The sequence below is a fragment of the Aphelocoma coerulescens genome, chromosome 18 (genome assembly GCF_041296385.1).
Source record: "Aphelocoma coerulescens isolate FSJ_1873_10779 chromosome 18, UR_Acoe_1.0, whole genome shotgun sequence".
Lineage (NCBI taxonomy): Eukaryota > Metazoa > Chordata > Aves > Passeriformes > Corvidae > Aphelocoma > Aphelocoma coerulescens.
The window spans coordinates 7177027-7201978 of NC_091031.1; the positions used below are offsets into that span (position 1 = coordinate 7177027).

The window sequence follows — 24952 nt, forward strand, 5'->3', positions numbered from 1 at the left end:
CCAATTCACAAACCTGTTGTTTTAACATTTCTCAACATGCTGACTGAAACCTTTCTAACAGCCTTACAGAACTCAAGCCTGAAAACAGAGTTGTCTCCCCTGCTTACTTTCCACAGACCCTTTAAAAGTAATCCACAACTCATAGGTTTGAAGCAAATCCTCGGCAAACAAGAAGTAATATTTTATGCTGTGTTTCCACAGGTGAATAAGATGTCTGAGTTCCCGTAACTCTCCTTTCCACAGATCTCTTCTCCCATGTGTGTTTCAAACCTGAACTCCAAGCTGCCTTAAGCAGGAGCTTGGCAAAGGATAACAGGAGGGACCTGAGCATGCTACAGAATAATAAATATTCCCCCTCAGAGGGATCCTACAGGTGCAGCGACACTCAGTCCTTAGGAATCTTGGGGACCAGAAGGAAAAGAAAGCAATAAAAGTTCCCCTCATTAGTTTAAGGTCAGCCCTTTATGCAAGGCAACCACAGCCCCACTGAAGCAGTTTCTTTAACACCAGCAGACAGTAATATAACCCTGGCTTTAATTTGGGACAAACACTAATAACTCAGCCAGGTTACAAATCTCTGAGAAACAGCAGAGCAACAAAAACTGACCAGAATTAAATGTTCCTTTCTCCCCGGGTCCCCTCTTGCCCCTCCCCTGCTCCCTTTATCACTGAAGATACTCTGACTCTTGCAAGATAAGCATTTTGGCCAGAAGCACCTTTCCTCACTGAAATTAAACATTCACTGGGAAGCTCACACTGAAGTATTGCAAGATCATGATCCTTAAAAGCCTAAGGTTCTCTGCCAGGGTTATAATTGGGAAAGTTTATGATTATTTATTAATATTTAATAGCAATAAAGCCCAAATAAAGGTTACAGCAATCTAACACACTCTAAGACACCTCAGAAGTTCAAAATCACTTAATTTAAGAGCTTGGCTTGCTGTTTGCAGACATGGCTAGTAGCTATAAGAAAAGAAACAACTACTAGAAATTAAAATTTCCTGAATTCTGGCTTCAGTGTGCTATGGAAGTCACCAGAATAGCCCCTGGAGCTGTGACTACCCCAGCTAGACCAGCCCCTGCTCTGGGAGCTGCGCTGGCAAACAGCAAGTGCTTGGAGCACTCAGACCATTAAACTGTACAGCCAATATTGGGTGAGTAAATGCAGTTCTTACAAACAGAAGTAATAGCATTTTTCCTTTTTAAACACAGTTTCCTCCCCCTTATTAGTCAATCCCAGTAGTGCTCTGTGTGTATGGACTAGCTCCTGTTGTTTGCTTTCTCTGCTCCTGCTTTCCCACATTGCTCATTTACCTTCTATTTAATGACAGATGAAGCTTTAAAGTGTATCAACACTTACAAATGCACACATTAGAAGAGATTTCTTAGTACAGTAGCAAAACATCCTAATATAGACATAGTCTGTAGCACCTTTGCTGATCATCTTAACATATATATACTCAAATATGCACATAAAAATACATATATGTATTTAGACATATACATAAATACATACTGACTTCAGTTGATAGTTATGCTAAGAGCTGAAGTTGCTAGTGCTTAGTCTGGCTTAAACTTTTGTACCAGGTAGAAATAAATACCTTCCCTTTCATGTTCTGTGTCTTCCCATCCATTACAATGTTAAAATATTTAGCATTACCGCATTCAGTGAAGCTTCTTTGCTCATCCTATTTAATGTAGTCATGGGCAGATAATTTCAGTGGCTCCAGCTGTGTGGGTTATCAGCCCACCACTCTTGTCACTGGTGCCATGTGGATCAGTCCATGACTAATTTGCTTGATATGATAATCAATTGTATTTGAGATAACACAAAAGACAACATGTTCTCACGGCCTGTTCCTTGCCTTATCCACAGAAGAACATCCATGCATGTAATTGCTTCAATAAAAGCAGTACAAATTTCTGCAGAGTCCACTCCCACAGTTTACGATCTTTATTAACCTTTACCTTGTATATTTACACAACATAAACCATAATTGAACCCTCTTGCAGCACATAAAACTGCGGTGGTTTCACTGAGCTGTGTTAGTTCAAGACAAGGGAATTGCTCTGCTCTGTGCCCAAACCTTTGTACAGCCAAGGCGGAATCACCTGCTGCTCTTTTAATTCACTCCTTGGGTTTGTTTCATTTTCTTTCCCAGGTAATTTACCTTGCTCTGCACGTATGTTTTTACCCTTTCTCCCTCAGCTTTGTGAGTTGCAATCCCGTTATTTAAACTGGAACTGATCCAGGAGCAGCGCTACCACAAGGGCAGCAGCATTGGGATGGAGCAGCAAAACATATACAGAGGTGAAAATTCTTTAAGTAAGTAATCAGTGGGGAAAGGTCAGCTGGTTTGCAGAACAAAGCGTTTAAACAGCAAAGCTTTGCCATATAACGAGACAGTCAAATACCTCGACGCGGGTTCATTTATTTTGATATATTTGATATATTTATATTTTGATATAATTATATACATTTAGAGAGAGAGAGAGAGAGAGGAGGAAGAGGCACCACCTCTCCCCCTCAAAGGAGTGGGCCCACCCCCGCCCACAAAATGGCGGCCGCCCCGCCCCGCCTGAGGGAGCTGGCCCCGCCGTGTACCGCCCACAAAATGGCGGCCGCCCTACCCCGCCTGAGGGAGCTGGTCCCGCCGTGTACCGCCCACACAATGGCGGCCGCCCCGCCCCGCCCCGCCTGAGGGAGCTGGCCCCGCCGTGTACCGCCCACACAATGGCGGCCGCCCCGCCCCGCCCCGCCTGAGGGAGCTGGCCCCGCCGTGTACCGCCCACACAATGGCGACTTGTGGGCCTTGCGTGCCCCCCTGAGCCAGCCGGTTCCTCCCCATCGCTCGGTACACCCGGTCCCTGAGCCGACGCTGCCCGGGGGAACGCGCAGCCCGGTGTGGTGTCCCGCGATGGAACTGGGTCGGCTGGAATACCTGCAGGCGCTCGTCACCGAGTTCCAGGTGACGGACAGCACAGGTAACACACGGCGCTGCTCGCTCGTCCTCTCCGTGTCGAGAGAGACGGTCACACACCCGACCCTTTTTCCTTGCAGAGGCCAAGGAGCAGGTGCTGGCGAACCTGGCCAACTTCGCCTACGATCCCAGCAACTACGAGTACCTGCGGCAGCTCCAGGTGCTGGACCTGTTCCTCGATATGCTCACCGAGGAGAACGAGACCCTCGTGGAGTTTGCCATGGGTAAGGGCTGCCCCTCAGCCGACGCCTGGTCAGGGAACACCGCGCCCTGTGCTCGGTTCGGTCGTTAATCCTCCCCAAATTCACGCAGGGCTCCAAAAGCAAACCCACACTGTGCTGATAAAGCCTCCTTTAGTGCAGAATAGGAGAGAGGTCAGAGGCGGGCATGACCCTTCATGTCCTCACAGGGCTTAATAAAGACACTATCTGGAAAGGATTTGGGGTTGGTTTTTTTTTTCTAAACAATGCCTGATTAACTTTTTACAGAAATCTCTTCTATAGAGCAGTCATTAATACATAGAATTTGCCAGGTCTGTTGTACAGATCCATGTAACCATTCTGCTATTGGCAACTGGTCTTCTAGAATACTACCTGACATTTTTTAATAAACCCTCTGAGGAACTGCCTTACCGTGATTTTTCATGGTCTGAATGTAAGCTAAGGGGCCAGATCCTGTGAGCAGTTCTATGAGATGATACTAAACGTATTTGATTTTTAAGGTTTGTGGCTGCATCTCAAAGTTTCATATTTCAAACATTCTGTGGTTCTTGGCTACTTACTCTGGTTATCTCCATTCTCTGGCTTCCTATAGCACCTGCAATAAACTGCTGGCTTGTGTCTTCCATTAGGGATGAGTGATCCTGGAATCATTCTGTGGAAGCAGTTATGTGCAGCAGTAACAGTGCCCTCTAATGACACACAGGAGGAGGAGTGTGCTGGTGGAAAATCTCGGGAAAGAATCAACAAAACATGGCCTAGGGAACCGTTAGGAATTTTCCGTCCGAACAGAAGATCTGGATGTTAGAAACAGGATGAGCAATGAATTTGGACAGACGCTTTTCTCTTGCCGTTCCAGGTGGTCTTTGCAACCTGTGCTTGGATAAAACAAACAAAGAGTACATCCTGGAGGCCAACGGGGTGGAACCCATCATCAACTGCTTGTCCAGCTCCAACGAGGAGACCGTGGTGTCGGCCGTGACCACGCTGATGTTCCTGACGACGCCGCGCTCGCGCGTGCAGACCACGGCACTGCCCGTGGTGGAGTGCATGCTCCGCTTCTCGCTCTCGGCCAACACGCGCCTCAGCAACCTGGCATCCATCTTCCTGCAGGATTACTGCAGCCCTCCGCAGGTGGAGGAGGCCAGGAACCTCAGCAGGCACACGGCAGTGGGGATTCCTCTGCCCAAGGACTGAGCGCGGGGCTGTGGAGAGGGGAACCTCCTGCTGTTCTCGCTTTCTGCTCAGCAGGTCAAGAGCAGCATTAAAGAGGGGAGTTGGTCCCACCAGTGCTGGGGTTTAGTTAACAAAAGAGGATGGAACAGCACTACCATGGCAGCTGGGCCAAGCACGCAGCCAAGCCTGCAAGCAAATATTTAAGATAAAGCAGGTCATGGCTGCACATTGGAGAGTACTTTGCCAAGTGCAGCTCAGCACCCAGCTTGCTCAACTAACCCTTCCCAGCAATGAGGGGTTTTCTGCTTGGGTTATTGGGCAGAATTATGTCCCCTCTGGTTCCTGGCTAGTTGTGCTGCAGCTCTCCCCTTCAGTGTCAGTGACAAGTAATGCTAAGTGTCAACTCAAGTGACTGAAATGTCACAGAAATTTATTTCTCCTGCAGAGAAAAGAGTTTCCCTGCCCTGGCAGTTCACAATCTCTGCATCCCTGTGGCACTAATTATGCCATCCTCCAATCATGGCACAGGCAGCCAGCTAGGGAATCACTGCATAGGACAGGCTGTAGCTACCCTACAAATGAAGAGGTGGTTAAGTTTTTCTTTCATTACCACTGGTGAGAAAGGTGAAGTAAAAAAAAAAAAAGGGGGCTCATGGCAGTCTGGCTCATAAGAACAGCTGTCTTGTAAAAGCTTCTCTTAATAAAACATTAACTTAAATGCTGTGTAATCAGTTCTGTGTGAGCTCATGAATGTTTTTCTCCAGCACTTGCAGCCTTTGCCCACTCTAACTGAAGCACACGGGCCAGAAATTGAAGCCAGCTTAGTCTCTTTTCATTATCAGCCAATGAGGCAAGAGAAAACCCAAGAGCTAGGGTGGCTAAACACATAACATTTAAAAGGTTTGACTTGAGCCCAGTGCTCCCTGACAGACGCCCACACTGGATCTGCTTACCTTTCAGAGCCTTCCTCCTTCCTCTTTTTCCCTCCCCTCTGCCCCCAGACTGCACAAACCAAACAGGAGTGAGGTTAAACACACACAAAAATCCAACCACAGCTGCTTATAGTTTATAGTTTCTCTTCTCCTACAGCAAACATCCAAAATGCTACAGAGATTAACTGAGTGCAGAGCAATCTTCCAGAAACCCAAGAGCACTGTGTGACAGGAGCAGCTCATTTACTCTGACTGACCCCTGCAGTGACAGTGCCTCCTGGGCATGGGAGGAGATGGGCTGGTTGTTCCCTGGCAGTGGGGAGAATGCAGCATCCCCTTCCTGCACTACTGCCTCCGCTTGCTTTCCAGGATGGCCTTCCAGTCGTCAGCCCAGGAGCGCAGGCGCCGGCGCGGGGCCGGCAGCTGGACGTGCCTGTTGTGGCAGCAGGTGAACAGGATGTGCTCCCAGCTCGGGCTGGGCTCTGCGCCTGTGGGAAGGGGGGGAAAAGCTGCCATCAGCTGGGGATGGCTCCCCAGCCAACAGCCAGCCGTGGAAATGCTGTTCAAACCTTGGATGGTGTCTTTGTCATCAAACAGCAGGTCAGCAGCCACCACGGTCTTGTCTCGGGTCAGAATAATCCGCTCCACAAACTCGGGTCCCAAGTGTTTCTCTACCCACTTATACTGCAGAGACAAGGAATAGGATAAAATCCCGCTGTGCTCTCGGTTTGCACATCACTTATGTCAGACCAGCCCTCACAGAGTAATTTTTTCCCCCTGTAAACCTTCATCTGTGTCTAGGAATCCCCACATGGAGCCTGGCTGCGGCCCAGGATGCTGATTAAACCTGTCTGTGTGACAGCTGCCACTCAGCACTGCCCTGGCCGTGCCCAGCTGTTGAGTTTGTGAGAAGCACTGGCTGCTTGCCCAGAGCACGTGGGTTGTACCCATCTAAGTCATTCCAGTGACCAAATTACCCCTTCCATTCTCATGCCACTGACAAGAAGGATTTATTCCAATACTACAGCCTCCTGAACACAGCACTGGCCTCTTTTGGGACATCTCAGGCTCCAGATTTAGACTGAAGTAGGTTTTGTTGGTTGATGGTTCTCCAGAGTGGAATCCCCTGGGAATATCCCATCCCTGTGGGCCGCACTGTAACAGTTCCTTTGCTGTCACCTGCTGACACAGCTGGTCCCAGCCCAGCTCCAAAAGCCCAGGGGCCACATGCTCCACAGTAATTCTGGCACCATGTGGCACTTGGAGATTCCCTGTCCTGAGTTACTGCTCTGTGTGTGGGAAGCTGTCCCTCAGACAGGGATTGAGGGAAGCCTGGCAGCTGGAGCAGCTACTGTCTTTAGAAAGGAATAGCTCCACCTTGGGTAGTATGAAACAGCAAGGCCTTGCAAAAGCAGCATTAAACCCAATAAAAACAATTCCCTCCCACCTTTTCCACAATGCAGTGCTCGTATTTCCGGAGAGGGCTCGTGCAAATGAAGACTTCAGTGCTGAAAAGAAACAGCCTTTGTTAGCAGTGAGGGGAAAGTGTGTAAGGTCCTGGAAAAGGGCTGCAGGGTGTGAAGTGTCCTTACTCCTGCATGTGGAGCATCTCCTGCACAGCTTCCAGGGCTCCTGGAATTGGATCCAAGTCTAGGAAGAAGCCAGGCGACTCATAGACACTGGCTACCTTGGCCTGCAGGAGACAGAGGACAATGAGCAGGGGCTGTGCTCTGTCACAGCACTCTCCAGTCACCCCCTGTGTGACAGCCCAGTGCTTCCCCCCAGGAATGAATTATAAAATTTCTCACCTTTCACTTCTGGGAAAGGTCCAGTTTGGGCAGACAAGAAGGAGAAGTCACTTTCTGGTTGTTCATGAGGAGGCAGAGATGCCCCTGGCCTGACTTTGCTCCTACGATCAGCCCTGTCCCACTGGAGTCTCTAGGGGCTGAGGGAGGCAGAGCTCCCACCCCACCTCTTCCCAGCAGGTCTCTTTCAACTGACTGTGGTGAAAACCAAAGGAACAAGTTGGAGGCTTCTCCTCCTCTGTCACATTTGGCTGAGTTTGCTGAGGGCTCGGGAATTCACCAGGGATGGGTGGGCAGATGCAGGTGCTGCCCATCAGCCCCCTTTTCCTTCAGAGCAGACAGGGCACGGTGGTGACCGTGCCAATGGCCAGGCCAGCACTGCCACACCTGGGGGGAATCCCTTCAGCAAGAGGGAAGGATGAGGATGAGAGTGCTGGGAAAGCTCTGTGTCTTTGCTGCTTTTTATGATTTTCAGTCACCCACTTAAAATATTGTTGAAGGAGCAGACCTTGGCTCCAGCCCGGACGGAGCTGTTCCCCTGAGGTAATGGGCTGGTGCAAAGTCTGCTCCAAAGAGTCTGAGACTGCAGCAGGAAGTTCAGAGGTGATCCCTGTGCTTCCCCAAGAACCTTTGGCTCCGTGAGGTGACCTGTGCACCCCATGAGCCCCATCTGGGCTGGGTTTGAGGGTGCTGTGGGACACTGCCCCCCTCGCCTGGCTCAGCACTGGGCTGAGCTCTGCAATTAAGGGCTTTATCCCTTTTGTGTCTGCACCTGCTCTCAGTGTAAACCCACCTTCCATACAGGCATGTGGGATGCCACGTGAACCAGAGAGGAAATTAATGATAAACAAGTGGGGAAGGAGGTTAGCCCTAAAGGTAGAATCATGTTTAAGTGAGTGTAAATAGGAAAGAAACAAGATTACTGGAGAAACAATGTTATCCCAAGCTAACATAGCCAAAAATGGGACAAAAAGATATTTAATATGATACAGTACAGTGGCATCTTTAATCTCTAAAAGGAAGAGCAGTATTTCCAGGGCAATTTCCACGTAGGACTGTCCTTCCAGTCCTTTTTCTTCTTAATTTACTGGTAAGACATTTTCACACCTTTTATTATTAGGAAATTTACTGCTTTGAATCCAGCTCTGGTTAGTTAATTTTAAGGATTGCTCCCTGGTGACTGTTCAGTGGCCTGTGTTAAATGAGTGTTTCAGAGCAGGTCACAGCTGATGGGTTTTCCCCTTCCTTATCCCACATCCCATCATGGCAAAGGACCCACAGCAGCACCGAGGGTTGAGGCTCCTTCCAGGCCTAAGTTTCACCCTAAAACAGAGAGATTAAGCTTCCAATATCTCTTTACCCTGAGACACACAAATCTTAACTTCCTTGGGGTCACGTAGTGAACTTCAGAGGTGTCAAAGCAGCATTTTTCCACAAGCATTAAAGTCATACGTTGCCATGCCACTGAACAGTTTGGAAAACTTAATTCTTGTTAAGTATTCTTCAAAGGCAGGCTGCAGCCTTTGCTTAGAAGAGTCCAGCTCTAAAGAGTCCAGCTGAAGGTCTCCTTGCTCTGTATCACCAGTGCAACATCAACATAAAACCCATTTCAATCAAGCAGCAGTGAGGAGTCAAACCAGACTCTCAGATCCTGAAGCTCACTCAGTTATCACCACCTACAAATACTCATAAATCAACAGAAAGAAAGTTGGAAGCACTGTCTGATTTCACACGCAGATCAGAAGAGGTTAAGGAGCCTGTCTAGGTGCAGACATGGCAATCAGATCTGCCCAAATCTCTGTTTCCATGCAAAGCCTCCGTGATCCCAGCAACAATTCCCTGGAGCTCTTCCCAAGGAGATTGAATTACAGACTTGGGGCTCGTGTCTGAAAGCTCTTTTATCCTACAGCAAGACACCAGAAACTGGCAAGTTTCCACCACATCACAAAAAAGTCTGGCTTTGTTGGAGAAAGAAATTTGATTTGATGACTCTTGGAACCAAAAGCCATTTCCTCTCATAAAAAAGTGACTAGAAATAGAAAGTAAAACCATTTTCTTTCCTCATTTTCATGCTACCAATGCTGAACGCTTCCTTTTAACCTCCATTAGTAAGATAACAATTTGGATACAAAACTGGAAGGACTACATCTGTCCCTAAGCTTTCCCATTTACAGGACTTAAAAATAATTCTAGAAATTTTTACCACTGATGGGGATGTTGAATCCTTTCTTCTGTCTGGGGCCAGGAAACATGGAGATAAATCCCCACCAACAAAATGACCACAGACACAGGAGGGTAGAGAGGCACGTGCAGTGAAAAAATCTTGAACAAAATAAAATGGATTAGAAGTCCTTCTAAATAAAATGGATTTACAGTGTGAAATTAATGATCAACTTGCAATCAAAACAGAAACAGAAATGAAGTAATGGCTCAAGTTTCAAGGGGCAGCTGCTCAGCACCAATTAAGCATGAACACCACTCAGGAAGAGGTGATGCATAAATCATCACCACTGCACTTCCCAGCCCATGTCACGAGAATATCCCACACCCTGGAAGTTCATGGACAGACACAGCCAACACCTGCCACAAAGAGCCTGGTGTCCAGCTGACCCCCTGGTGTCCAGCTGATCCCCTGGTGTCCAGCTGACCCCCTGGTGTCCAGCTGATCCCCTGGTGTCCAGCTAACCCCCTGGTGTCCAGCTAACCCCCTGGTGTCCAGCTGACCCCCTGGTGTCCAGCTGATCCCCTGGTGTCCAGCTGATCCCCTCCTTTCAGCACTGACGAATTGCAGGCTCAGTTTCCCTGCATGGACACGTGGCCCCACAAATTGCCCTGTGTGGGCTGCTGGTTCCTGCCAAAGCTTTCCCTGCAGCTGGTGCCAAGGACAGACTTTCCATGGGGATTCTCCTGCCCCACAGACACCCTATACAGCCACAGCAGAACAAACAAGGGCTCTGTTTTTAAACTAATGTATGGTATTTACATAAAACCCAAAGGAGCTTCAAATCTTTAAAACTATAACTTTATTGTTCTGCCAAACATACCTAAACCAGCCCAAAGCTCCAGAGATTACTGAAGGAGACAGACACACAGCACAGCTCCATAAAGCTAATTTCCTTAGGAAGCCAGGCTAGAACAGCAAGATAAGAGCTTTCAGCCACTGCTGGTGTGTGTGGGATTCAAACCAGTTGTCTGGTTATTTCATTGCCACACCTAAGGTCTGGGGAGGAACAGGATGAGCATGAACCAAATTAGGGAATGGGGTTTCCAAAAATAGAACAAAGTGCAATTTTCTGGATAGATCAGACTGTAGACCTTCCAAAAAAGAACAAATAAAAAGTCATGACCCCTTAAATTTCCTGCAACTTTTTTTTTTTTGTCCGTGAGAGTCACTTAAGGACTAGTCATTTAAACAATAAATCATGTTTGTTTCTGCAAAATAATAGCCAAATTTATGTCTGCTGACTATATTTACAGGCTTCTGGTTCCAGGAGCTTCTGACCATCAATAGTCATCGATTAGAACACAGGCAGTTTGGAGCCTGTGGAAATGCTGACTGGATCCAGCACTCCTGCCCCTTATTCTGGTGCAGGAGCCTTTACCTCACTATGGAACAGCAGTGAAATTAATGTGAATTGTCGTTTCTTAGCAGTAAAACCCGCCAGGCTCAGTACAGGTTCTTAAACGAGCAATGAACTTCTCAGGGAAAGTGTTCAGCACAACCCGGATCAGTGGTTTCCTTACCAAGTCCTCGACTGTCCTGTGGTGACCAGAAGGAAGGGTGAAGCCTGGATTCACAGCATTTGTAATTTTGTGTTTCATGCAGCCTTAATTTGTGTAGTGATAATCAGTGACTTCTTCCAGGAGGATCACCAGCCCTTCACAGAGGGATGTGTGTGGGAATTTTGTCATCAAACCATTCACTGAACCATCTTCAGCTTGCTCTTTACCTACTCATGTTCTTGCTCTTGCTGTGCAGCAGAACAGTAATTTACCCAAAGCTCCCTGAGCACTCTGCACATGCTCACACGGCTCCACAGCAAGACAAGAACTATAAATGTTATATCTGGGTTTCTACAGAAAGAAATCCTGTATCCATATTCCCTCTGCATGCCCTGACAAGCTGAGTGCATGGCAGGTACGAGATCAGGAACAGCAGGAGAAGGCTGGTGGAACACCCTCCATCCATGCAAACTGCTGCCATTTTGAATGTTTGCTGATGGCTGAATGAGTAACAGAGAGGTTTGCAAAGCAAAATTACAAATACTGTAAATCCAGACTTCACCCTTCCTTCTGGTCACCACAGGACAGTCGAGGACTCTGTCAGGAAATGGAACAGATGATGATCTGGGCTGTGTTGTACACATTTCCTGAAAACTCCATTGCTCATTTTAAGATCCTTTACTGAGCCTGGAGGTTTGTTACTAAGAAATGACAATTTCATTTCCCTCCTGTCCCATAGAGTGGCTCCTGCCACTGGCTGATAGACAGGAGTGTGGATCCAGTCAGCATTCCCACAGGCTCCAAACTGCCAGAGCTCCGATCGATGGCAATTGATGGTCACAAGTTCCTGGAACTAGGAACCTGGACATACAGTGAATAGCCATGATTTTGGTTATTATCTTACATAAAAAACATGGCATTGTTTACGTGAGTATTCCTTAAACGAATCCCATTTAGGTATACATGGACAAAAAAACCTGCAGGTAACTTAAGCGGATTTTAAAAACCACTGGTCCCACGCTGAGCTTTGCCCAGCCCGGCGGGCAGGGAGCGGTTTCCCAGCGGGATGGGGAGGGTGTGTTGGCCCCGCAGCCGCACTCACCGCCAGGTCCTCCCGCAGGCTGCGGTACTGCTCCCGCACCGAGAAGCCCCTGCGCTGCTCCAGCTCCACGCGCGGCTCCGCCGGGAAGCGGGCGCGGAATTCCCGCAGCACCGCGCCCTCGAAGTCGGCCAGGACCCCGTCCATGTCCACCAGCACCCGCAGCGGCGCGGCCGCGCTGCCCATCCCAATCCCGGATCCCGGCTCTCCGCTCCCGGCACACGCGGGCGCAGCGCCCCCGGCTCCGGCACACGCGAGAGCACTCATGCATATGTATTAACCGCATGAATATGCATGAGAGGGCGGGGCGGAGAGCCTCGAGGGCAGCCCCGCGTGGGAACAGGGTGGGGTCCACAGCAGGAATAGAGAAAAAGCCCACAAAAGCCGCCTCCCGGCACTCCTGGGGACCCCGCCGTGGCCGGGATGCGGCTGCCACGTCCCCCCCGAGGAGAAAGAAGCGCAGTGGAGCCTCAGCAGCCATCAAGGAGCATTAACAAGTTCTCCTGGGCATGGCGCTTGCAAAGGAAATATTAATTTCTGGGTTATTCCCCATGCTCTCGATGCAGCTGGTGCAGGGCACGGGGCACATCAGCTACAGGGAACCCCCTCCAGATGGAGGAGAGGAGGAGCGCGGCAGAGCAAATCCAGTTCGGTAGGTTCAGCACCCCAGGGCAGGGCTTCTCCAGCAGGGATCTGGAAAGCCAGGGTGCTTTCAGGCACCGGTTCTTCCAGAACGGTGGAAAAGGCACCAGCAGTCACAGGAGCTCCATACCGAGCCTCGGCTGTGGCTTATTGGGCAGCAGAGCCCTGCCAGGACAGCACAGAACTTCATGGTTTGGTCTCAATTCCACCCCCTCCCCTTTTATGGTCCTCCTTTCTTTTCTTTTTAGTGAGGAAAATACACTTTTCTCAATTTTCTTGAGAAAAAACAGTATTTTGGATAAAACAGATTATATATATCAAGCCATATTCCACAGTTTTCTGATCTAGAAGACAAAAATGAGGAGAGAAGTCAGATTCTCTCTTCAGGAGAAGATGGCAGATGTTGGTGACCTCGAGCCAGGTTTAAGAACTCTCCTCTGTTAGAACAGGGCAGGTTGGCTGAGACAAGGACAACTGAGAACAAAGCAAAACCAAAATAATGAAATAAAACCCACACAGGAAACACTGCTTCAAAATTTCTATATTATTTACTTTTAAGCAACAATCCAGCTTCGTGAAATTACAACACACACTTTAAAGGATGAGATTTTCACCTCATGGTCAAGCACCAGCATGATCATGCACAGCATTGAGTCAGTTGTAAAAAAAAAAAAATGCCCTGTAATTCTTAGTTATATAATCCACTCCACCTTTACTGAATAAAGTCTGAATCAGCCCCTTCCCAGCACTAGGCCAGGTGGCTCTGGTCATCAGCCCTCTATTTGGCACAGACCCTGTGTCATAGTAGTCCAGTATCAAGATTTATTTTGTTTTTAAAGGCAGCATGGTGTACATTAACCACTTAATGATTTATATGGCACAGCAGGGCACAAGGCATTTACCACATGCAGTCAATGAAGCCTTTTAGATCCCTAAATCCCACATGTGGAGGAAGGGACTGCTCTTGCTGATTGTTTGCTGGCCTGGTTAACCAGGATTCTAGACCCTTGTAAAGCTAAGGGGTTCTAAAAAAAAAAAAAATCTCAGTACAAAAACCTTCTAAGCACACTTAGAACCAAGCTACTCTCCTTTGAATTACATTACAATACTTCATAAAGCTTTCCCTCAAGTCTATCACTAGAAAACACTCATGTCACTTCCAGTAGATCTGGGGGAAACACAGGACAGAAGTGGAAAAAAACCCTTGATTTCAAAAAAAGATGGAGTACATAAAGTGCTTCTCTTTAATGAAAGAAATTTGAGATGTACAGTCAGGCTCAAGTTGTGCAGTTCACAAGCATGGGGGAAAGAAAACAGACACGAGTTCAAAACAGTCAGGAAGGGAAAGGTTTAACCGAGGACTAGGCTGGACTTGCCACCGGGTGGATTTCTCCTGGAGGGTGCAGGTGCTGGCGCTACTGGGCTAGGAACAGGTGCAGCAGGCAGGGACTTTTCTTCACTCTGACCTGGGGCAGCTTCTACATCAGCCTCAGTGTTTTCTAGAAGAAAAGAAGCTTTTAAAGTGTTTGATGTGGATGATGAGAGCCAGATGTTTGGCTGGCTCAGATGGAAGCTCAGCTCCTGTCAGTTTTGTCCAGGGGTACAGACACACTCCAATGCTATCAACCACTGGCAGGGCAGACTCAGCCCTCAGAAGTGTTTCTCAGATCAAATCTGAGGCCTTACAGCTCAGTCTCAGGTGTTCAGCAAGAGCCACATTCACCCAGCTGTTATTAGGGGACACCAGCAATTCATCTTTTTTAATGACAAGCAGCTTAAGGCTTAAGTCTTGTACATATAATTAGTCAGTGTTGTGACTCTGGCATTGTCACTCGAGTTTGAGCAGGTGCTGGGAGTCACAGCAGCACCAGCAGGAGCTCAAACTGCATCCCCAATTTCCAAACTGGAGGGAAGAGGATCTGACACACTTCTGAGGCTTCACACAGGACACACCAGGGAACAGCCATGCATGGGGAGGCTCTGATTGTACACTCCCTGCAGAGCACGTGAGAGTTTTATCTTAAATCCTTCTGAGCAACCACAAGCAAAGACAGGGCACAGAAGGAATTCTTCACAGGAAGCACTTTAGATACTGGAGCAAACTAATGTATCTGCTCTGACAATTGAGTACAGCAAGTACATCAGCATCTCACATTTTTACAGGTTAGCACAACCAGTTCTGAGCCAAAGGCCCAAATCAGCACCAAGTAGCCCCTGATATAGAGGGTGAAGATGAGCCTCACCTGTTTTCAACAGACCCCTTTGTTTAATCTCATGCTCACTAATTCTGGGTTGGGAGAATTCAGGAAACTGCTGCACAATCACCTTAAGCTTCATGATTTAGTAGATCTTGATCAAATTGCCTCCCCTAGCCTTCTCTTCAAACTGAACAGGCACAACTATTCCAATCTCCCCTCACAGAGCAGCCACTGCACCCCATCCTCTTCCCTGTCACCTCCACTACAACCCCCTGCTCTTCACGTGTCAAGGACTGCACACAATTCAAGGTATTACCATTGTTTACAGAAAAAATGACGCCATTTTCCATCCTCTCCCTGATGAAATTCAGTATTTTGCTGGCACCTCCAAACACCTCAAAGAATTTCAAGGAGAAGGACTTGAGGCAGATCCTGAGAGCACCACAGCACAGAGCTGAACATAAGGCTGCCATGGTTTAGTTTTTGGGGTTTTCTCCCCCCCCTAGATTCATTACTTTACACTTGCTTACACAGGGATTATCCTGCCTACCTCATTTAGCTGAGTCCTTCTGACAGCGAGATTTTCCCACCATCAGCACAATTTGACTACTTGAAAGGGGTAATATCATCAACAAAATTGGAGACTTCACTGTTCATTACCTTTTCCAGGTCACAGACGAAGGCACTGAATAAAACCACCCCCAGCATCACCTTCCATAGCTCATTTTTCCAACCTGAAAGGCAATTACTAAGTCCCACCCTTTGCCTCCTATTCCTCCTACCCCCAGCAGCAGCTTATCTCACACCCTTTGTCAACTCAGTTTATTTTTTCCAATGCAAAATGTTATCAGAAACACCAAAACCCCACCTGTGTCCACTGAACCTCCCCATATTCATGCTTATTATAATCTCAAAGAACTCCAGCATCTGAGCATAGCCCACATGCAGTCAGGAATCACCTCCACTATGGATTCTCTGCTGTGCTCACTAACCCAGCATAGCTGAAACAAACACTTAACACCACGTTTTAAGCCTGAAGCTCCTGTAGCTGCTGTGGCCCAGTGTCTGCTGACACAGCAAGTGCTGAATGTCCCTGCCTGGGGACAGTCCCAGCACTGTGCAAGATCCAGGCTCCACCTTCCTGTGGGTCATGTACAGTCAGGCACTGCTGACACTCAATTGGGCACTGTCTAATTCTCCTTAGCTGCTCACATTCATTCAGCTCACACTGCCCCTGAATCACAGAAGAAACAAGAATTACCAGCACAGGAGGCTTTGGGGGAAGTTTCTGTAGCTCCTTGTGTAGCTGATAGACATTAGCACTTCCCACATAGTCAAAGTAAGTTTGCCAACCTGATGAGTGACGTGGTAAACCCAACAGGATGAGATAAAATATTAAAGCTCTTCCCTTCTCAAAAAGGGTCTAATCCCTGAAACAGCTCCCTGCTGAGTGCACTGCAAGCCACTGGGAACTCTGATGCCCAGAAAGGAATTACAGCTCCCAAAGAGGAAACAAGAGCCCTGCTGTAAAAGAAATGGGGTTTTTACCCTAGACAGGCTTGATTAATAAATATACACATTCCACCTGACACATGGAGGAGTGACACAGCCAGATCAGTGAGACTGGGCTCCATTGAGCTACAACACCCAAAGCTGTCAATGGTAGGAATTAATTTAACAATCCATCAGGACGTTTAGGTATCTACCACAGACACCTTTTGCAGGAGGCATTGATTTCTACTCCTTCCTCAGTACCATCAGTGAAAGTTTAACATTCAAACCTTTGCCTGCTATTTTTATTTCATCTTGACCACCTTCAAAAATTTAATTTTCAGTCATGGCCACAACAGGAAACAACCCCAGTTACTTTCCATAACATTTGTTTTTTAACCACCTCCCAGCACAGATCTACCTGACCCTTGATAAGAACTTCCTTCACTGTCACTTGCCAGAAACAAACCAAAAGACAAATACAACACCTGTAGAAATGTGAACTTTTTTAAAAAGTCAGGAATACCACTCTGCACTCCAAGTTTCAGCCAGCTGTCCTGATCCCAGGCAGCCCTACTTCTGCTTCCTGGCATCCCAGTCCTTGTCACCTCTCTGCTGTTTTGTGGTGTGGGGAGCTCTCCTGTGGGGAGCTGGTTTAAACAAGCACCAGGCAAAGCAGCAGAGCCCTTAGAGCAGTTTCCTTCTATTAGCAAACCACATCCTCCTACTCAAGGCATAAACTCTAGGTGCCTACGGTGCTAATTAAGATCAGACAGACATGGGAAAGAAATCCTAGAGCCTGTACAGTTGCATTAGAAGCAGCCTTCTAGAGAAGCAACCCTTATTTTGCATACAGATACCACTCAGAGGTAGTGGAGAAGTTCTGGAAAAGCTTCCCCCCCTCCCAGCAAAAGTCTTCTCAGGACATGGAGGTGCTAATGGCCTCAGGGATGTCCCACCACTCTTAGGTGTTGAAAGTAGCACTTGGAAAGCAGCAGTCAACACACACACTCCTGTCATCAGGAAGTCAGCTATTCCTAAAGTGAATCTTGCAAAGGAGACATTTCCAGCCTCAGAGCTAGAAAAAGCACTTGAAGGGGAAATGCCTCTGTTTACAACGATTTGCAGTATGCAGATCAACTTCCTTGGCAGAAATCAGCATTTTAAAAGCAACAGGAAGTTAAGAGCTGGTTAATGCAGCCACTTCCAGAAGCAGTAGCTGGGTTTGATTCTTTCTGTGAATGTGGAGTTTGCTGTATGAGAAGACTATGGGAAAGAAGGAAACTGCTAAACTAAAATCAATTATTTTGACAGTCCTATTTAATTATAAGCAACCCTAACAGCAGTCTGGCCTTTCAATCGCTGAACTCTTTGCAAAACAATCTCCATCTTACCTTCTAACTCTCAGACACATCTTGACACCAGCAGCTGCTGGCAAAATAAACCAACAGGACTGTTCTCCTTTTCACCCTGAGAGCAACAGCACTACACCATTTCCCTCCAAGCCCACACTCCACTGAAGCAGTTGGTCACTTTGTTGATTTGAGGGATTCCAGTGACAATCCCAGGCTTCCTCTTTCCTAATAAATGACCATTTATAGATCCTACATCCCCTTCTACTGCAAAGCCATCTGCAAAAGGCTTTTACTAAAGGAGTCCAAGGGAGTTACTCACCAAAAATGTCACCACCAACATCTCCTCCCTAGAAAAGAGAGAGGAAAATGTTACATCTCATGTCTCACAAAGCATTTTCCTATTCCATGGAGTGGATACTCCTCCATGGTGTGACCATTGGCACATGGTGTGACTGGGCACACTGCTCTGTGGCACCACAGACGCAGGGAGGCACTTTCAGAGCAGCAGTGGGCTCTGGGTTCCAAGAGAGGGACAGAACCCAGAGTGGCACAGTGGGTTCTGCACTCATAATCTGCAGACTGAAATCATGGGTTTGTAAGCACCATTTCTTACAGATTGACTTATAACTTAACCAGCTCTTTATTTACCTAACATACTTCCTAAAGTTGAAACAGATATTGGAGTAATCCTGATGACACGTGGCACATTTGTTATTCCCACAGTGAAGGACACAGGTGGGTATGAACACTTTATTGTACAGAGCATCCCACATCAGGCAGCACTGACAGGATCCAGAACATTCCCACTGCCCAGCAGGAAGGGCAAAAAAATTACAATGACAGCAACAAGCAAGAGTTGAGTGTCCTCTGCTTTCTACTGAGCAACTCTTTGCAACACTGAACATTTATCTGTTGGCAAGGCCAAGAGCATTTGTTCTGTCTAAGGTATTTAACTCCATTTGTGAAATACAGATCAGCTTTTTTGTTCCTGATGAAGCTTCCTTCACTACATAAACAGTTAAACATTCTTTGCATACTGAATCTGTTCATAGGCTGCAGCTTGACACAAAAATAGGGAGTCTCCCAGCAGCAGCCAAGGCTCCTCAATGGCATCAGGCTTATCAGCTTTTATAGATTTAACATTGCTAACTACACAGTGAAACTGCAGAAATTTGGATTAAAAAAAGCACAGAAACTGACACAAATGTATCACCTTAAGTCTCAGGCTGTTTGCAGCTGAATTACTGCATAAAAGTAAAGTATTCCACATGGGAAGAATCTGTTTGCAAAGCTGAGAACCACAGTATTCAAAACAATTTAGCAGAAAGTAGAATTAGACTAAACAGTTAAATTTATAGCAGAGAATATACCACAGAAAATAAACTCACTTCTATTTGCTAAATTGCAACAAGACATTTTTCGTAACAAAGAACAGTTTTGTGACTTAAAGCTACAGTTAATAACAAAAATGGGCTGTGGTGCTTGATGCCAATTACCAAAGTAAAACCTATGATAAAAGGTGTCTGCTACAACATTTGAGATCAATTACTTACCTACCCAGTTCTTTTCAGAAAACCTACAGCTGGAGAATTTTAAACAACAAGATTTCTTTTTTCCACTTTGTTCATGCAAACACAGGCTATCATACATTCCTAGGGACCTAAGTTCAGAGGAATTACTGGTTTTTTACTGAATTTACTGTGTTTCAAAAGAACCCTGTTTTTCCCATTAAATGTAGTCACACATCTAGCAAATTTCACTTAATTAACACCCTTAACACTATAAATCATGCTCCATATTGCCACTAAGTAAGGAGTTTATATAGAAAATAACACACCTGATGGTATTATTAAAACAAAACAGGCATTGATGCTACTGAGGTAAGAATTTGCTGGGATGTGAAACCAAGTTCTTTGTCAGACCCACACAGAGTTTGCTGTAGTAACTATTGTTTGTGAGATGTTTAAACCCACAATTACACACAGAGCTGAAATCAGATTTCACACCACTTCATTACTGTCTCAGCAATGAGATGGGTAAAGAGCTCTATAAAGTGGTCCTTGTGAAAAATCCAGCCCTTCCTTCCTCAGCATACTGGAAGAGTACCAGATGGAAAGGGGAACCTTCAGGAAAAAACAGATTTGAGAGAAAGGCTTCAAATCCTACAATGCTTCCAACTGTGTGAACATCCGTGATAAATCAATCCCACACAGAGTGTGAATTGTCCATTATCAGGCTCTTTGTAGTCAAGTACTGACCTTGGGATCTACAAAGTCCCCACAGTTTGCCTCAGTTGAGTTTGTTCTTTGTGGTCCAGACGATTCACAGCTGTCTCTGGTTTCACCTGGCTTAGCCCCTACAAGCAGAGATTGATTCTTAACCAGGTTGCAAGATAAACTTGATGTGAAAGCAGATCATAAATAGATTTGGGTACACTGGGAGAGGTTTTTCTCTTAAATTACAGCTTTACCATTCTAAAGAGTCCTGGTCCTTTAGATAATAACTCACAAATTACTGTCTTACAGCAGCACCCCATGCAGTGAGGGTGTCATTTAAACAGATGGAGTTTGGGATTCCAAGGCCACCCATACTGGCAGTGTTCTACAGAAAGGGAAGCTTAATCCCAGCTGTGAAAACATGAGGATAAACTTCCTCTGAATAATCAAGACCAATTAGTGCTACTCCAAACAGTAAGACACAAGTCCACTTGTGTGACTTGGAGAAACTGCATCCAAAATACAACTCTCTGCTTGTAACATGCCTAACACTTGAATAAAATAAACCCTCCTGGAAGAAATTAATGAGAAATAAACAATCCCCTGCAAGCAGACATGATTTATAGCCCCAAAGTACCAAGCAGGAAGGGAACTCTGGTTTCCACACAGCCACCAGCAGCATCAGGCTAAGCCACAAAATGAATCAATACCCGTCAGCAGATGTGGAAACAAAGCACTACAGCCTTACCTGATGCTTTAGCCCAGGAAGGTGGGTTCTCCTCAGGAGTTCCAAAGATGCTGGATGCCATTTTGTTCCTCCTCACGGGTTGTTCTTTGGGCTCGTCAAAGCCCAGGGAGAAGTTGGAGCCGCCGCCGGGAGGACGCAGCACTCTGCAGAGAGAGGCAGCTTTACACCCTGTGCCAGCCCCCAGCTGCACTCCCAGCACGTCAAACAGAGGCTCCAGCACATCACTTCAACTACCCAGGTAAGCTCCAGCCAGAATTCCATCCTGGCACTCTTATCTCCACTGCTCTTCAGTGGCACTTACAAAAATAAAATGCTCCCGCGCTCTACTGGTGCCCTGTGTCACAGTAAGGGCTGCTCCCACCAATCTGAGCCAAATAAAAAATAAAAATAACTATGTGGGCATGTCAAATTCCAGCTTTTTTAAGAGTACCCTGGGAAGGTTAATATTCATCTTCAAACTGGCCACACAGCAAAGACTGGAGTTTGAATCGAAGGACTGGTTGCACCACTGATGGCTGGGGGCTGCAGCCTTTATTTAGATTTGTTTCCTCAGGAAAAAACCCTCAAATCTGCAGCATGCTGCTGGTCTAGAAGTAAAAAGTGAAATTAAACAGCTTGCAGTTGACTATTATTAGGAGAGACACGCGTACAAAGCTCCAGATATGTAACCTAAATCTAACAATCTGCTCTTAGACAGACACAAAAGAAGCCTGCTCAGTACTTCAAGAGCTTGATTGCAGTCTGCTTTCCAACCTGCAGGACCCAACCAAGATGAACAGCTGCAGCAGAACAAATCTTGAAACATAAACTCCTCCTGATCTTATTTAATAAGCAAGAGATTCTGGGTTAGCTGGAGAAGCCAGCAGGAGAATAAAACTGTGTGTGAGAACTTTCAAAACTCCCAGACAGATGTGAGGACATCAACAGAACCTGGGGCTTCCTGGTCTTTAAAGACCTCCAGGGCTCCAAAATGAACACTAGGACAAACTAAGGATGGTGCACACTTTCTCTTCTTAGCAACTTAATTAATCAAAATTAGAACAGGAAACAGCACCCAGCTTGTTAATGCTCCAAACCTGGGAATTCAACACAAAGAGTGTGTCAAATTGGACAATTCACATCTTTGGAGAACTTGTGCCTGTTACATTCCAGCTGCAACACAAAAACGCTTCTCCATGCTACAGAGCTCCAACACCCCAATGGCAAGGGAAATTCCTAAACGTGTGTGACATGGATATTTTCTAAACCAGAAAAACACTTTTCCTAACAAATTCTTCTCCTAAGAATTACTAATGCTCAGCTGCTAATGGGAGGATCCCAGGAGACTGGAGAATGTGTTTTATTATTACTTGTTTTGTCTCCTTTCTGAATCAAGATGTGGTGTAATGGTCTTGAATCACTCCTTTATCTTTTTTTGCTGTGAGGAAACATATAGAAGGTTTATTTTCTTAGTTATAGGTGTTGCAGTTACTAATCTGAAGAACAGTCGTATAGAAGGTTTATTTTCTTAGTTATAGGTGTTGCAGTTACTAATCTGAAGAGCAGTCTGTTCAAAGCAGGGCTTGTTCCCAAACCTTAGATCACCTCTTTTTACCAGAGCAGTGAAACCAGTACTCTCTTAAGGGCACAACAGTTTCCACTGACAGACTTAATGACATTAACAGAAAAGGCAACTGAAGGGGGAAAAAAAATCCATCACTCAAACTGTTAGAAAGGAATAATCCTTTTATCAACCTCAGGTAAATGCTGACAGATTTTATTAGAAGCCTCTCACAGCATCAAATGCTGTAACCTGCTTTATGAAAGCCATGTTTAACACTACAAGCAATGACATGCTGTTAAAATTCCACCTCATGTCCAGTGATGTCCACCGAAAATCCACCCACAGCTCCAGGAAGAGCTCAGGTAAAAGGTTTGGAAACAAGCTTTGTAAAGGGTTGGGGTTTTGGTTTTTTTCTGCTTTAAAATGCACTCTGAAAAACCAAAAGGGAACAGGAAGCATCCGCTTTGTCAGGCCACAACCTTAGAGAAAAAAGCCACGATAGTGTGGAAAACGACACGATCCTCTCCAGCTGTGACTCCCGAGACCGCGGGTGCCCGACCCAGCGCTGTGCATCTCCTCCAGACCAACCTGCCAAGTTTTCTTTGTTTCCAGACGGGCTCCGCTTGCCCCCCCCCCCCCCCCCCCCCCTTCCAGCCCTGGGTCGCCCTCGGGAGCGGGGCCGCGGCCCGGGGAAGGGGCGACCCCGGCTTCGAGCACCGGCAGCTCGCGGACCGAGCGGGCCCCCCGGGCAGAGCGGCGCGGGGCGGGCGGGGGGGGGCGAGCAGCGCAGACAATGGAGCTCGCCCGGCCCCACCCAGCCCGCGGCGGCTCCGCGGGGCCGAGGGGCGCGGGGGCCGCGGCGATGTGGGGAAGGCAGGCAGGCGGAGGGGCGCGGTGCCCCCCGCCCCCGCGCCGTGGCTGCGCGGCGAGGCGGGGAGTCGCCTCCCTTCTTTGTTCGGCGGCGGCGGCGGGGCCGCACCGAGCGGCCCGGGCGGGTCTCGGCAGCTCCCGCACCTTCCTCCCCCGGGCACGGCGCGGCCCCGGGATGCCCCCGTAGCCCATCCGGGTGGGCGCGGCCGCCCCCGCCCGACCCGCCCGGGAGGAACCGCACACCCACAGCCCCGGCCCGGCCGGAGCCTCCGCCCCAGCACCACGCCCCAGCACCGCTCCGGACATGCCCTCCCCGGGATCCCCAGACCCACCGCCCTCTGGGTCCCAGCGGCCCTCTAGAGCCCCGCAGACCTGGAGCTGTTCCTGCCATTGGGGTCCATGCCCGAGAACGTGGCCGTGGTGGTCATGGCGGAGGGGCCGGACCGAGGGAAGGGCTCTGTACAGTGAGGACCCGAGGGACGGAACTGCTCTGGCTACCGGACCTTACCGCTACCGGTGACAACTGCAGCCGCCGCCCGCGCCGCCGCGCCTTTTATACACACCGCAAGCCCCTCCCACCTCCGGCCTTCTCATTGGACGGTTCAAATGAAGTCGAGAGCTTCTATTGGACAGCGCCCTGCCACTCTTCCATTTGCCCCGCCTCCCTGTCTATTCCGAGGCGCCTTTGCCTCACCGCTGAGAGCCCATTGGTGAAGCACTACGTCTGCTCTGCGGTGACTGGCTGTGGGCGGTGCCGCCCGTCGCTGCTGATTGGCGGGAGCGCTGTCGCTCACCGCCGGCGAGCTGTGATTGGCTGAGGCGCACCTGAGGCCAGACAAAAGTCCCCGCGGCGCTCCCACTCCGAGGGGCCCCGGGAGGGGTCGGGGCCGTGAGGGAGGCCGTGAGGGAGGCCGGGCCGCCCCATCCTTGGCTCCGTGACCCCCTGCATGGCTCCTGTCCCCACAGACACCGCTCAGGACACTCCACCAAAGCGGCCGTGGCGCCACCAAACCCACCCCTGGCATCCCCTTGGCCGCGCAAGGCCCGGCTCCCTCACACTCATTGCCATGCCCGGCCTGTGCAAGCTCTGCAGGTGCCTCAGAGGTGTCATGGAGCAGCTCCAAGGTACGGGGATGAACCGCACCGAGGCCATCGCGGTGCGGGAGGTGTTGGCACAAGGCTGCTGTGGCCTTGGAGGTTGGATCCGACGAGGGCTGAAACACAGCCAAGGGCCTGCAGGGCCACAGGCCTGGTGAGGAACGCCCAACAACTCAAAAATCACGGCGGAATAAAATAATTTGCAATATCGGTGTATTATTTGGGATTATTGCATGAAAATTGAGTTCCAGCACGGCTGTTGTAGCTGGAGTACGAGGCCCAGCGACGCTGCTCACCTGGCTGTCAAAAGCACAAGGCTGCACATTTTGGGTTGTGCATTGCATCTCCCACCAAGGCCAGCACAAAACTCACAGCATTGAGTTTAAATCACAGCATGTTGGCTGCTGACCTGTCACATCCACCTTTGATTTGGTGACTGGGAGCTTCCCTGCAACTTCCACAGACACAGATGCTTCCCTGATCACAACTTTTACTCTAAAACCTATGCATCAGCAACATTATTTCAATTAGCACATGCGTAAAGTAGGAAGAAAGGGGAAAGAAAACCCATCTGTGCCAGCCACCCCTCCCAGTTTCCACCAACAACAGCCCCAAAACACTTTCTAGATAAAGGTATTTCTTTTTGGTCTGGAGAACACATGGATTGTGTTACATCCCTCTATGCACAACATGAGTTATCCAGCATCTGAATTAACACCAGCCTTAATATTAACACAGATCATGAAAGAGAAGAACTGTTAAATATACACAAAGAGGATCAGTGTTTTATTTTTGCTAATCTAGGATCCATTAAAAAAGAAATCCTGTTTTGTTTTGTTTTGTTTTTTTTTTAAGCT

The 24952-nt window shown here is 47.9% G+C and overlaps 3 protein-coding genes across 3 annotated transcripts; 1 reads left to right on the forward strand and 2 right to left on the reverse strand.

Annotated features, from left to right (window-relative positions):
* Window positions 1-2761: 2761 nt before the first annotated feature.
* On the forward strand, window positions 2762-5103 carry ARMC7 (armadillo repeat containing 7). The gene is made up of 3 exons (XM_069032330.1): window positions 2762-2985; window positions 3062-3205; window positions 4059-5103. Exons 1-3 carry the CDS (start codon window positions 2919-2921, stop codon window positions 4394-4396), a joined length of 549 nt encoding a protein of 182 aa, XP_068888431.1. The 5' UTR covers window positions 2762-2918; the 3' UTR covers window positions 4397-5103.
* Window positions 5104-5419: 316 nt separating this feature from the next.
* Window positions 5420-12171, reverse strand: NT5C (5', 3'-nucleotidase, cytosolic). The gene is made up of 5 exons (XM_069032329.1): window positions 11938-12171; window positions 6900-7000; window positions 6755-6815; window positions 5877-5991; window positions 5420-5795 (listed from the first exon to the last, which is right to left on the reverse strand). Exons 1-5 carry the CDS (start codon window positions 12118-12120, stop codon window positions 5653-5655), a joined length of 603 nt encoding a protein of 200 aa, XP_068888430.1. The 5' UTR covers window positions 12121-12171; the 3' UTR covers window positions 5420-5652.
* A 928-nt stretch (window positions 12172-13099) lies between these two features.
* JPT1 (Jupiter microtubule associated homolog 1) lies at window positions 13100-23531 on the reverse strand. Its single transcript, XM_069032524.1, has 5 exons — window positions 23370-23531; window positions 20585-20727; window positions 19879-19976; window positions 17940-17967; window positions 13100-14075 (listed from the first exon to the last, which is right to left on the reverse strand). Exons 1-5 carry the CDS (start codon window positions 23423-23425, stop codon window positions 13927-13929), a joined length of 474 nt encoding a protein of 157 aa, XP_068888625.1. The 5' UTR covers window positions 23426-23531; the 3' UTR covers window positions 13100-13926.
* Window positions 23532-24952: the final 1421 nt, after the last annotated feature.

Coding starts and splice junctions, on each gene's coding strand:
- ARMC7 (XM_069032330.1), top strand. CDS start 2,919: ATGGAACTGGGTCGGCTGGAATACCTGCAGGCGCTCGTCACCGAGTTC. Junction 2,986..3,061: donor CCAGGTGACGGACAGCACAG/GTAACACACGGC, acceptor TTTTCCTTGCAG/AGGCCAAGGAGCAGGTGCTG. Junction 3,206..4,058: donor CCTCGTGGAGTTTGCCATGG/GTAAGGGCTGCC, acceptor TTGCCGTTCCAG/GTGGTCTTTGCAACCTGTGC.
- NT5C (XM_069032329.1), bottom strand. CDS start 12,120: ATGGGCAGCGCGGCCGCGCCGCTGCGGGTGCTGGTGGACATGGACGGG. Junction 6,816..6,899: donor GAGATGCTCCACATGCAGGA/GTAAGGACACTT, acceptor GTTTCTTTTCAG/CACTGAAGTCTTCATTTGCA. Junction 5,796..5,876: donor TGACAAAGACACCATCCAAG/GTTTGAACAGCA, acceptor CCCTTCCCACAG/GCGCAGAGCCCAGCCCGAGC.
- JPT1 (XM_069032524.1), bottom strand. CDS start 23,425: ATGACCACCACGGCCACGTTCTCGGGCATGGACCCCAATGGCAGGAAC. Junction 20,728..23,369: donor AATGGCAGGAACAGCTCCAG/GTCTGCGGGGCT, acceptor CTCTCTCTGCAG/AGTGCTGCGTCCTCCCGGCG. Junction 14,076..17,939: donor TGTTGGTGGTGACATTTTTG/GTGAGTAACTCC, acceptor CTTTTCTTCTAG/AAAACACTGAGGCTGATGTA.